General features: G+C 41.2%; 1 protein-coding gene across 1 annotated transcript in view; it reads right to left on the reverse strand.

The window, feature by feature from the left end:
• Positions 1-3,593: 3,593 nt before the first annotated feature.
• The window catches only part of syt3 (synaptotagmin III), a 38,874-nt gene continuing 28,586 nt past the window's right edge, over positions 3,594-13,881 (reverse strand). The window contains exons 8-13 of the mRNA XM_026164155.2: positions 11,651-11,869; positions 9,303-9,423; positions 7,888-8,059; positions 7,065-7,194; positions 4,211-4,304; positions 3,594-3,733 (exon numbers count right to left, since the gene is read on the reverse strand). Coding sequence (XP_026019940.1) covers positions 4,215-4,304; positions 7,065-7,194; positions 7,888-8,059; positions 9,303-9,423; positions 11,651-11,869 — 732 coding nt within the window. The 3' untranslated portion in view covers positions 3,594-3,733; positions 4,211-4,214. The remainder of the gene's footprint in view (positions 3,734-4,210; positions 4,305-7,064; positions 7,195-7,887; positions 8,060-9,302; positions 9,424-11,650; positions 11,870-13,881) is intronic.

Consider the following 13,881-nt stretch of genomic DNA (forward strand, 5'->3'; position numbering starts at 1 on the left):
TTCATCCTCCTTCATTTGTTTAATCCCCCCCTAATCCTCCTTCTCTGTCATTCCTCTGCACATCTGAGCTTCCTCTTCCTCCTCACTCTGCTTTCTGCCGAAACACCGGAGGTGCAGCTTGCTGCTGGTGGGCTTTAACGAGGGATAATAACCACATGACAAATGATATGAGTGATTTTTCTAAAAGAAAGGGAGACAAAATAGAAGTAGGAGTGCAGATGTGGGTGCGCACACAGGGCAGGCGACGGTGCTCCACGTTGCATTTAGGCAAAATGTGGCCACAATAAAGAATTCATGACAAAGTGGCTGAATAATTACATGCGACGTAATGCACAGCTGAAAGTCCAAAAACTCAAAAAATAAATAAAAAAGTTCGGAGTTCAGGCAGTCTCTATCCAGGTCTTACCTTCTATGCCTGAGGCAAATATACACTGTGGACATGTGAAATGCTCAGAAGTTTGTGAAGTTTGTATATTATATATAGCACGTAGCACACTGCCTGGCATCTGTGACAGCCCAGTGCATCAAGGGAAGTAAGAAACACGAGGCTGGATGATACATATCCTTTATTTCCATGATCATTACTTCAGCCACACTGTTACTTACACATTCACAGACATCCTGCGACCTGGTACAGCTATCTCGACTGAAACGATCGCCCTGGCTTAACCTCTCAATCAAAATACTCAGCATTAACCAATAAAAAAGTAAACCTCTTGAATAAATTATATATAAAAAGAACAAATGAAAATCAAAAGGAATACCAATCCGAGAAAGATAAATACAGCATAAACAATCCTTTTTCTTCAGTGTTGTTTTTGACCACAGAGATAAACATCTGCTAGATCTCCTTTTAGTCGTCATTAGTAGTATTAGTATCAAGTTCTTTGTCAGATTTTGCTTAAAGCATCACTTATATAATTTTCATTGCATCAAGTTGACATCATTCATGTTAATATAAGCATGCAAACATGTTTCCCCATGACCATTCGGAACTGCACAAACGAGAGAAGACAGCGAGGGGGAGAATAGGGAGGAGGACGGAAAGGGTGGGGTGGGGTTGTCATACACAGAGAGAAAGAAAGAGGGCAAGATGGGGGGAGAAAGCTGAAGGAACTGGGGAGGAAAAAGTAGAGCAGGAAAAATGGTTAGGTGATGGAGAGTTGCAGGAGGAAAGGTAAGGATTGCTGGAGGAGAAAATGAGTAATCAGACAGACAGAAACAGAAAGGGAGGGGTTTAGATGGGGTGCGGGTTGGGGGGGGGGGGGGGGGCAGAGGGAGGAGGAGAATAAGGGAATGTGCTGGCTCCAGTATGAGTTTTGCAGTCTATCACAAGGCAGTAACACTAGGGCTAAATAGGGTAGACACAAGCAGAGAGAGAAGGAGAGAGGCTGGGAAAGGAGGAGAGTTTATGGGGCCTCTAGACCGATGGATCAATACCATATCTACTTATACAAGCTGATCAATAACCCCCCATCTGACAAACAACACAAAATACTTTCAGATGTAATTATAACCTCCTGCTACCTTCACTGATCCAAAGGAAAACTAGACCCCCCCCCCCCCCATCCCCAAACTGCACGCACAAAATACACACACGTGTGTGTTTGTGCACGTGAGGATGAGACTGAAATGGCAACAATACAAGTAGCTGCAGTGAGGTGTTGTACTGTTTTGCTGAGGTTACAGTGTGGTGACAGACATGGCTTTGAAAAGTCTGTATCGGTTTACACAAGTAGTGCAGATATTTCAAGCGCTCGTTTCTCACAACACCTCCTCCCTGATGTCTCGCCTTTATGGGGATCTAAATTTATCTTGATCTGTTTTTTTTTCCCTTAAACCTTTTATTTTTTGTTGTCTTCCTTCTCATGAATGTAATCAAAACACACCCAACAATTAAAATGATCAATCCCAGTGCCGTCCTGATTTTCCCTCGGACATACAGTACACAAACTACTGAAAGAAGTACACAATCAACACAGTTACTTACATCAGGCAAAGGGTGAGAGAGGAGAGAAGGGCTGAATGATTGGCAGCTGATTTCAGAGACGACATAGACAATACAAACTAATGTCTATGAAAGACAGTGTTTCCCCACCTAGTGCAATGAGGCACGTATAGTACATACACATTCACTCACTCACACACACACACACACACACACACACACACACACACACACACACACACACACACACACACACACACACACACACACACACAGAAAATAGCTCCTTGTAAAGACACAACACAAAGTTGGCTCCATGACAGTCTGTGGATGCCGGGATTCGAGGAGCGAGGGAGGCAAGACAGGAAAAGGACACGGGAGAGGAGGAAAAGGAGGAGGTGAGCACAAAAACGTGTCACACACAAGGTCACAGTGACACGCAGGCATACACACACGCACAGACACACACGATACAAAACAAACACGCCCACAAACACAGAAACACACACTAATAAAAGCAACACGGACGTGTGTGTCCTCCTAAAGTCTTGTCGGTGACATGATATGGACTAATAATTTTGTCAATTGAAGCTTGAGGAACAAAAACAACAAAAAACACATTGTCCTGGAATGATTGAAAAATAAATTAGAGTGGTGATATCCTTCGGTGTGGGATACATCCTCCAGCTAGTGCACTCCAAACAGATGCTGGTCCAATCCTAAAGCCAGGATTCGTTGAACCCGTTTTGTCCTACATTAGGAAAAGTCTGGCGATTTGGCCTGAAAGCCAGTGTCGATCAAATAGTTCGTGTCTCGCATCATCTCATCCTCAGTGGACCGTAAAAAAAATGGCATGAATAAACTCATTTCCGCATGGTTGCATGTATACTGTTTCACACAAATGACAGAGCAAAATAATTTAAAAAATACTAACGAGCACCATGAGGACTGTGACAAAAAGCATGAGGAAGAGGGACACATTTCAAGGCTATGTAACATGCTTAGACCAATGAGTCTGTCCTCATTTTTCGCTCTTCTGACATCAATAAAGACCACTGGATGCCTCGTCATCTTTCCTCTGGGGAAAATAAGCGAGTTAACTCTGAAACCAGAGGGTAGGAACCCTGGAGAAGGCGTCCAAAATGGCCGAGAGTATCCACGGTGGATATTTCGCCCTGCTAGTACTACATGAGATGTATTCCTATACAGTACGGCATATACTGTACACTAAAAGAAAAATATTGACATAAGGATTTTCTTCTTTTGTAGTCTGTACAAGGGCATGAACCTTTGGTCCTGTTTGAAATGACCATTCTACGATGGCTTACTTTTGACTTTTTTTAGTTTTCAAGAGAGAAAAAGTTTGTCACGTCACACTCCTTCTAGATGAAATACTACACTAATCTGAAGCACACATGGACTACTCACATACTACAAACTCTGTATTTGTGTATTTGTCTGTGTGTGTGTGTGGGTGGGTGTTTCCTCGCTAGATCCCAAAATGTACACCTGATTTCAGTCCACTGTACCGTTAAGTGTCCACATGTGTTTGTAAATGTGTAGTCTGATGCTCAAAAGTGTAGCTTGTGATGGATGGAGCTGATTTTTCCCCCCTCCAGCTCAGTAAAGACAGCACAGGAGTTGAAGGATTCATTAGCAGGAGCAGAACAGCACTAGCAGTTGGACACTAGCAGTGTCTCCACGTCTCTCTTTCTTTGATGGAGAGAATTATTCACAGATGAGAAGAAAGAAAGCAAAGTCTGGAGCTGTAGAGATGATGATGACCTGAGGAAAGAAGGAATAAGGGGGGAGAAGCAGATTAAGGAAGAGCGTGAGTTAGGGGGAGGGAGGGGGGTCGAGAAGATATAAACAGCACGCAGTACTGTACGTTTGTAGGGAGGAGGGTTGAGATGCATTATATAACCCATAACATTGAGATTATACACATGACTCTGCCTTACAGCTCCTACATCTGACAGCTCCACAGCTTCCACTTTATCACACATTCCCAGTCAGGTCATGCTTTTAAAGACTTGACTAGTTTTCCTGTGTAAATCTGTCTGGAGAAGCATCTGCTGCACATTTTGTAGATATGTACTACACTTTCAGATTAAAAAAAAAAGTGCATCCACTTTACAAGCTGAACTCCAGGAGATATTTTATTGCTACCGGAGTGATGACACAAATTACCATATCCTGATGACAAGAAAATAATAGCTCAGAAACCATGGCGTGGAAAGAACGAAGTCAGGAGAGACTCACAGTTTTAATCGGAGTGGGGACTGTCCACCACGATGTGTGGCTTCGGGGAGGATGTGGTGGAACTCTTTGACACAAATGTACCGATTGCTTTTTCCTGCAAGGAAGAATACGTTTGACAATTATGTTAATTCTTTGTGACAAAGAAAACACTTTTGATACATTCAGTTAAAAAAAAGGAAAAAGAAAATGTAAATTTTAGACATTATGCTGAAGTACCACGGCTACTCATCTTACTTTGTCTATCATACTTTTAGGTGGAAAGTGTAGTTGCTTATGTGTTATGCACAGAGTTACAGTGCAAAGCAGTATTAGGGCAACATTAAGGAAAAAAATTATTAACAGCTGCCACGGCTGATATGCCCTCTGCAAAATGCCACGCGTAGAGTTATTGAAGCAACTTGATCGGCTGTCTTATTGTGTCTTGTGACACAACATACATTCTCTTTATTGCACGAGGGTTGTAAACATCGACATCCTTGCATCTGTCCATTGCCGGATATTTAATTTTGTACAAATCTGGCCAACTGGTCCAAGTTTGTGTGTTTTTTTTTGTTCTGACTAGATGCAGCTTTCTGCGTCTCTTCAATGTCCTTATACTTATCACCACACTGTGTGATTGCTACTGAAACCATTACTGAAGTACGATTTCACTAACTCATGTACACGAAGCGTTTTGTAGAGAGTTGGCAGTCGCTTGACTTGAAACGACAGCTTTAATCTTCACATTTCGACTTTTTTCTCAAAATAGTATTTAAGGTTTTAGTTAATCTCCAAATCTAACACCTATTTTATCTGTGGCTTGCAGTGCTGTTTAGCTATTGTTTTGGTGTCCAGCTGTACAGACTGCCTTTTCTTTAACCTCCTAGGACCTGGCGTCCACATATGTGGACATCACATTTTGGGTAATTTAGACTAAAGTACTTTGCTCTACAAGGGCCTGATATCCACTTATGAGGACATTATGCTGCTACTGTTCTATCAAAATTTTAAACGAATATCCTCATATGTGGCTCTCATTTTTCTTAAAAATAAAAATAAGGTAAAAAAAAATCTGTTAATTCTTTGTTTTTACATTCATCGGGCCTCAATGTGCCCGAATACCAAAGAGAAATTAAAAATATATGTGGTGGAAGAGTTCGGGTCTTAATATGGTGGCTTTAGATGACACCTCAGGCGTCTCTAAAGACTTGATTTCAGATATTCTTTCTACTCACCAACCCTTCTGTGTATAAGGAGTAGCCAAGAAGAAAAAGTTGGCTTAAACGGAGGGATTGCTTCAAAGTAAGACTGCCAAAAAGGCTTGTTTCACACAGAGGATTAACTAAGGTACTGCAAACCCCAGTAAAAGACACAAAAGGATCTTTGAATCATGCAAAACTTTCCAGTAGAGGCAACAAAAAAAACTAAAAAGAGTTGAAAATTCACAGAAAAGATGTCATTTTCCAGAAATTGAAAGAGATGCTTTTTTTCTGTCTACTGAACTACACCAACCGTAGCAGAGGGAAGGGTGCAGCCTCCTGTGACGAGAGGCTCACGCTTGTGAAAGCGTGGCAGGATGCAAACACTCAGCTGAGCTGTAACATTAGCTGGCTGTACGCTTCCTCTGCCTGGCAGTTGTTGTTTCATAGAAAGAAAATGGCTCCTACATGAAGCCGCTCAGGTCTGAGGATTTTTTTTCCTGAATAACCAGTGCATGTCTTCCAAAAAAAGACATTTCTGCAGAGTTTTTTAATATGGCTCTTTTTTGGCACATCAAAGGCAAAGCAGGCAGAAGCCAGACATTTCTACAGTCAACAGTCAAATCTCCAAAACTGGATGACTCACTCAAATAGATGAACAGCACTACATGACGAAGGCAAACATGTAGGTTTAGTTTGGGGTGAACTGCCACTTTAAAGGAACAGTGCAACAGTGTGCGAGGTATATACGTAAATATGAAAGAGCCAGCAGCTGTTGTTTCATATGGTGGATGTGAGCAGTGTAAGGAAACAGCTTACCTGACTCAGAAAAGATAAGAAAGTCTGTCTGCTGGAAATGATGACGTTTATCTAAGCTTATCTACATATAATTATGCATTATAGAGATTAGGAGGTGTTTCACACAATGGCACATCCTGCGTAATAATTACTTTTAACTCTCATATGAAAGTGCATATGTTCCCAGGCAGTATTTGTTATTACCTCTTACCTATGGTAGAATGTTTTTGAATTTTATTTTGCTTCTTTTTCTAGACCTCTAAAGGCCTTTGCTTTTGTTTGACATTTCCACCTGAAAATAGATTCCCAAATATAATCACTAACAGTGGCAAAACCTAAACAACTCTGAGCTCAGTGGAATAGAGACGTTTGGTCAAGAACTTTGAAATGCAAATAGTCCTCTTAATCTTACCACCAGCAAATTCTGAGGATTTAACCTTTCAAATTTGACCTAATAAAATCTATAAAAGAGAGCAACGCTGATGTTTGTGAGCCCATGTTTGTGAGCAAATCCACTGCAACAAATATGAAATTCAGCAACAGCTGCTTCACTTTAAGTCAAGGTAATATTATACGGCTTCTTAAGTGAATGTGTCATGCTCTGCAGCCTGTCGGTGCTCTAATAACAAATACTGCCTGGGACCATCAGAGAGGAAGAGTTTAAACAAAAGCTGAGTAATTATTCTATCACTGCTACTCCTTCCACTCAAACTGTACCATTTCTTCCATGCTAATGTCACTGTTACTATGCTAATGCTAAATCATTTTCATCATATTGTATAAATTATTATAGTTATGCTCAGCACCCAAGCATATGTACTCATAGTGAAAGCACACAGATGCACACGCATAGACTCACACGCTCGTATGCTCATTACCTCCACAAGCTGATGCCAGTGCTCTATTGGTTTGCGAGGATTGGCCAGCATGGCAGCCCAGTGCTCCCTCCCCGGACCTTCAGCTTCGCTCCCTACACGACACATCCCTATAACCTCGTTATGACCGATGCTGATACGCAGCAAGGGCAGGAGGAGTGGAAGCGAGGATGGGAGAGACAGAGAGAGAGAGAGAAAAACAAGCAGTTAGAAAAGGAAACGGTTGAAGAGAGGGATTAGAAAAGCAGAAGGAGGGAGACAGGGCTTGTAAGAAGCAGCCGCAGAGTCTCATTTATCAACCTTGAGTATTGGGAAAAGAATACAGCGGTTGAGGAAGGGAATTGAATAGCAGCTCACAAATACACACAGCTCTGTATAAAACCTCTGTCAGTGAGGAAGCAGGCATGAGCACAAACATACAAAAGCACACACCTATAGAGATGCCAAATGGAGGGCAGGCTACATAATAGGGAGGCGGTACATTTGTACACAAACACATCAAGCAGCCAAGTGTTGCTGCAAGCGTCAGACAGCCCAACGCTGGCAGGGTTACACTTCCTTCTTCGCTATTAGCATAAATCATTCTTATTCATGAGGTGCCCGTCTATGTAAAACAGGGAACATCCACAAGGAGGCTGACTCACAAGGGGCCCCTCATCGTGTTCAACACAGCTGCAGCGCGTCAAAATGTGATGACCCAAAAGCAGCATCGCGCCTCATGCGCAAAAAGCGCACATTCAATAAGCAGCTACTTCACAGCAATGCTTGAATTGATCTGAAATCCCCTGGAGCGTGCTTCACTATAATAACACCTCAGCGTGCTCACCAGTCATAGTCCATCACTGCGATGATGATGGATACATTTTCTATATTTTCATTGGGAATGTCAAACACCAGCGCCTCGTTGTACGTGGGATTCAGCGTGTTCTTCTTGATGGAGGTCTTCCTCTTTTTTAGCCTCCGCCCGTCACATACCAGAGAGGCCTTCACGTACGGATCTGAAGCAGAGAACGGGGAGGGGGGGAGAACAAGGAAGATGGGAAGGGAAAGAAAGCAGGTGGTGGGAAAAGGAAGAGGGGGAGGCGTGGAGAGGAGCAGAAGAAGAAAGAGGTGGAGAGAGCCAGAGAGAAGCAGGGGGCGGAAGCAGAGAGAATAAGATAAGAGGGGACTCCTGTGAATGCTGTTAGGTATTATGTTCACAGGTATCCGCATCTGTAACGCATAAAAGGCATGAAAATCAAGTCACCTTGGCAAAGCTGGATTAAGAACACAAAGGGAGAAAAGCAGCACAGGTTGAATCACCTCAGTTATCCATTCAACATGTGCAGCCTGGTGACAGCAGCCAAGGAAAACACACACACCCACACGACTCTGTTTTTATGCCACGTTTAAGCATCTTTCCGGGCCCGCAATCATGTCGGGATCAGCGAGGAACAATAGCAGCGTGCGATCATTAACATTTCAGATCTCATTTAATCTGAGAGGGCAATCATCAAGCCCTTAAGTGAAGGATAACTCAAATCTCTTTTTAATATAATTGTTAATTAAATATCAGAATTTGGATTCGCATTTCTACGTCTGCAACGCCTCCAGGTCAGATAGTTGAGGTGCCTCTACCCCTTGAAGTTCTGGTCACACAGTTAAATACAGTCAATCTGGTGATGCTCTATATATTCAGGGAATATTTAGCAAAGATTTGTAGTAATTTGCCTCGTCACGCTACGTCTGCTCCTGTAAGTAATTTATTAGGTTTTGGGGAATTCCTTTCTGACAACATTTTTTATGCACGCTTGTTGGTTTGATTGAAAGTGGAGATAACGGTAACGAAAGAGGAGTTGGCGTCCTCCGTCATGTGTTACAAAGCCGCATTACACCGATCTGTGGCGGCGGCCTCTGCTGGAGAAGACTTTCTTCTTCATTTGTTGCTAAATGGCATGTAAATGACTATTTTATCGAAAAGGATCTAACACCATGTTTACCAGTGATGTTTACCCACAGGAGAAAAATATCTCTACAGGGCTTCACGCCAGTTATTATGGTATACATCTGGCCAGTGATCAGTCAGATCAGGATATAAAGCTAAAAGCACTCAGGAAAGCAACATATATCACCAGCAGCTGTTTTTGCAGACAGCGCTTAAGCTGTTTTCTGTCATATTTTTCCTCTAAATGAGTTTCCAGTCAGAGTGCTTGCTGGAGGTCTTGCAGCAGCATGATGTGTGTGAATGCATTAATTCTTTACCTGAGAAACCAGTCAGGTCCATGGCTTTGAGGTTGGTGGCCTTGATGATTGTAGCGGTGAGCCTGCCTGCAGTGGGCAGGTAACACAGCGAGAAATTAAGTTCCCCGAGATCGGCCTTCTCCTGTAGGTCAATATACACGCAAACAGAGATCAGAAATGGGGCGAGGTCAGACAGATCACACGCAGCATCAGAAACACAGAGATAAGAATTCTGTGGTTTGCTATCTGTGCTTGAAACGAGTTAGATCTGTGACTGACAGCGCGCGACAGCAGGTGTCCCGATGTGGACAGCAGGAGTGTTTGGGCACGGGGGAAATGCTGTCGCTGTAAATGAATCATACACCGATCTGCTGAAGTCACTGACTAGGAAAGAGTTAAATACAAGCAACGACATGTGGGCTTTTTATATCTCTGCCTCTAGTGCTATCTGCTGATCTGCCCGTGCTCTCAGTGGCACCTCGGTAATGACACCGGTGGTATTCAGATCACACGGTGATGCGATGGCTCCTTAGTGGCTTTGAGGCTCACTAATCAATACTTCCCAAAGTGAAACACTGAAATACGCCGATGACGCTGATGCTTTAAACTTACTTAATAAATTAAAGCCCCATGCCAAAAAATGTTTAAGACTCTGCTCCATCTAATTTGCTAATAGCCTTCTATGAATATTTCATATAAATCTACTTGGACATTGCCTAATATAAAGTTTGGAAGTGGCTAGCAATGCCCTTCCAGTAATCTATCTGGACTCTTCTGAGCTGCTTTGTTACTTTACCAGACTGCGAATTAATCTGTGCTGCAGGCCATTTCCGCTCTGTACCATTTCTATACTTCTCCTCCTCCTACATATACAATACAAGCTGGGTTTATTTTAGATGATTCCGACATGTGTTAGTATTTGAGTCTTAATTTCCCCTGCAAAACCTGAGTAATAAAACATTCTTGACTCGGTCCAAAAATTGTCCAGTTTAATTGCAGAAGCCTTAAAGCATCTTTTATTCATATTTATCAAATATTTGAAACTTTTAATGACATTAAATACAAACCACATCAATTCAGAAAATGATTTTCAAAGTAAAAGAATTCAGGTATTTAGACATCCACATTTAGTAAGTGGCTGTCTTTAAGAATAAAACTATTGTGGCTTTTCATGCTTTTGTCATTTTGGTAACTGAATGTTATTTTTTTTGTTAACATAATTCTGTACTCTCAGGGAAATCTGGAAGATCTGGGGAGAGATTGCATCATACATGACCATCAGAGAAATGTCTGACTGGCTTCAAATTATGTCTGAAGCAGGACGACGAGCCCAAACAAACAGAATCCTAAAGAACTATCTCGAGTCACCAGAACAACAAACAGATGGTGTGGGTCTGGGATTACATTAAGACAAAAATGCAGCAGAGACAACTTGAATCCACAGAACTGTGGCACGTTCTCCCAGTTGCTCGATAACCTACCTGCAAATTATTGTGTGCAAGTGTACCCGAGAGAATTCACGCAGTTAAAAGCCAAGGATTTACTACTTTTTTCAGTTTACTGCACTTTTGTTGTCATTATTCGAAAAATGCAAACAATTCATGGCACGTCAGTCAATTGTTGCTTTACTTTCAGGGCCATAAACTTTTTCACTGCATCTTTTGTCCAACAGGAAATACAAGACAGTGACGGCCAAAGGTTTTGTTAAACGTTTGAGTTATTGAAAGTTCTAAAATCCTTGAGATTGTTTTTCTCTTTGTCACAGAGACATGAAAAAGAATGTAAAACTGAAGCAGCAAAGTACAAGAAAAACAAACAGTGCAGGTCCTTTTTTTCCTTCTTTCAACTTCCCAATATGTTAACCCTTTAATAAATATTGAAACCTTTTAGTTAACTGATATAAAAATAACATTTAACTGGCAGAACATTATGCGCTCATATGTGAACATAAGCTTGTTTTGATAAAAACAAAACTGAGATGACCAAAACTGAAACTAAGCTGAACAAAAGAGGTTTAAAATGCAATAAAAATAAGAACTATTGAAAAACAGGTGTAATAACTCTGACTCACCTCGTGTCTGTGTCTACCTTTTTGTACCTTCATACAGCTATATTTGTTTTCTCTTTCTTCCGAGGCCAAAATTGAGATACATTTTTGTAACGTTACGGCACCCACTTCTGCCTTAAATCTCAAATAGAAGCTGTCAGATTTCCCATTTCTGTTTCAGTTCTATTTATCACAGCTTTGGCTCATAATTTGCAGCTGCAACGGCCCAAATGCACCACAAGGCTCATTCAAATTTCATCAAATCTAATCTACAGTGGGCATCTCCTCCAAATGAGCATGTCTATTTTGGGTTATTTCTTACCGCAGTGCCCTCCACAATGTCCCTCCAGATGGGTTTGTCCCCGGTGCCCTCGCTGAAGTCCAGCAGGTTGTCCACCACTACCTGGCCTATCAGGTCGTGTCTGGAGAAGCGGTCAAAGTCGTACACGGAGAAATGCAGTTTCCTGGAATGTAGCTCATTCAGCGGCACGCCAAACTGAAATGTCTCATTGAACACTGGGTTTAAGGTCTTCCTGTGGACCTGAAAGACAGACAGAATTTACTGTTTAGATCATAGCTGCGTAAATATCTTGTACTCGTATTGTAGTAATGAAATAATTAATAGGTAGGTAAAAAATTTTCAGGTGGGAATGGGGAACGAAGGGGTAGCAAGGGACTACTATATTTTACAGCCCACACACCCTGGACTTGCACTGTAATAAGAGTGCCACTGCCTATATTTTCATTGCTGTCTCTCAATAGTATGCTGTCAGTAAAAAGCAATGGCAATTCCATCAGCTAGAATTACTCAAAACACATTTAACCTGATGTTACCTTCTGTTATTAAGGTATCAAATAAGTGCAAGGAATACTTATAAGCCAGTAGTTCCTGCCTAAGACAACTCCTGGAAAAAAATGGCTTGAAGGGCACTAGTCTGGCTTATTTTAGTCCCACATGCTTACAGAATTGTTGGCAACTTCTGGAGGCTGCTGAGTGAAAGCGGTTGCTAGGTGAGTAATTGACATGTGCAGAAATGCAACTGCAGCAACCTGGTTGCAACCAAAGGAATCACAAGTACTTTTTCAGTGCAGCATTATATACGTCTTTGCAAACAATTTCACCAAGTCACTGCCAGCAACCAGTTTCCAACTGGTCAGAGAATGCACATTTCTCCTAGCAACCGACTGTTGCCAGGCAATTATCAAACAGTCTCCAGGCTTGTGCGACTCAGGCTATTGAACTGAGGGGCGATACCAGGACGAAATAAATAAAGACTATTTTAAATTAATAATTATGCAGAACTACTTTGATAGACTAGTAATAGGTGAACTGCACTGTAGCTACAGACTTATATCTTTTTAAGGGCTGTTACCTGATGTGTTAATTTATAATACAGTAATAACAATTTTTAATATCATCATTTCATCCATCCATCCATTTTTGTTTTATTACCGATTCTCTTTATATTTGTAACTTTTCATGCAGAATAATAAGTACTTGCAAAGGAATTTTTTCTGTTTTAATCTGCAGATTTACTCTTTTATATATAAGTTATTTTCACATTTGAGTCTTTTTTATTGATTCTTTCATTCCAGCTAAAAACACAAGACATTTCTGAAGATAAATTCATGAAAACCAGCGACTTGTTTGGCAACTCTTAATGCTCTATTGAAAATGCACCCAGAATCCTCTGCTGAATTTATGAAAAATCATTATAATCTGCCGCAAAGTAAAATGTATTTTTCAGGCTGTTTCACAAAGTGCAACTATATTTCTTCAACCAAACAAACAGGATGTTTTCTTTTTTCCAGCAGAGGAGAGGAGTCACTGAGGATTTGTGGCTTCAAAAATCCTCAAACGACCTGCTGAATGTTTCAAAGTTTGTCTTCTGGCTTTTATGTGTGACTTGAATGAAGCAATGCAAAACTTTCAAAATGCTTTCCTTGGAGGCAGAAACTGAGCTGCATTTGTTCAGAATTCCTTTCCTTGAAAGCAGTAATCTACAGGATCCTCGTGTTTTAAAGCAACATCTTTGACACCGAGAGCTTAGCGCTGTTTTTTGGTATTTAAACTTTGGCTGAATTTGAGTTTATGGTGTTTTTTCTCAATCCTGGGCTTTCTTTTGTTTCCCTATCTAAAGCACACAGATATTCTCCACTTTCGCCCAAAACAAATTAGAAAACAGAGAGCTTTAAAAGCTTTAAGGGTGAATCTAAACAGCAACATCAGCCCAGACTTGTAAGCATTAGCAACTTCTTTCTTTTTTTGCTAATGACTGACATTATTTCAAAAACATGACAGAGGGATGTGTTTAAAAGTGTGCCGCGTTTGCTAAAATGTCCTCGAGCCACATAATTATCATCTAACACACTGGCTGACCTTGTTCCTTTGCCAGGGTGAGAAAAGTGAATTTCACCTTTCCCTTTGGGATGGAAGACCCAATCATAGTTGTGAAATTAAATAACGACCAAAAACTAGATTTAAAACTGAATATTTTCTTTTTGTCAAACACGCACAGTTCTTTCCTTAACTCTCGTATCTCGTGTCACATC

The sequence above is a fragment of the Astatotilapia calliptera genome, chromosome 4, assembly GCF_964374335.1.
Source record: "Astatotilapia calliptera chromosome 4, fAstCal68.1, whole genome shotgun sequence".
NCBI lineage: Eukaryota > Metazoa > Chordata > Actinopteri > Cichliformes > Cichlidae > Astatotilapia > Astatotilapia calliptera.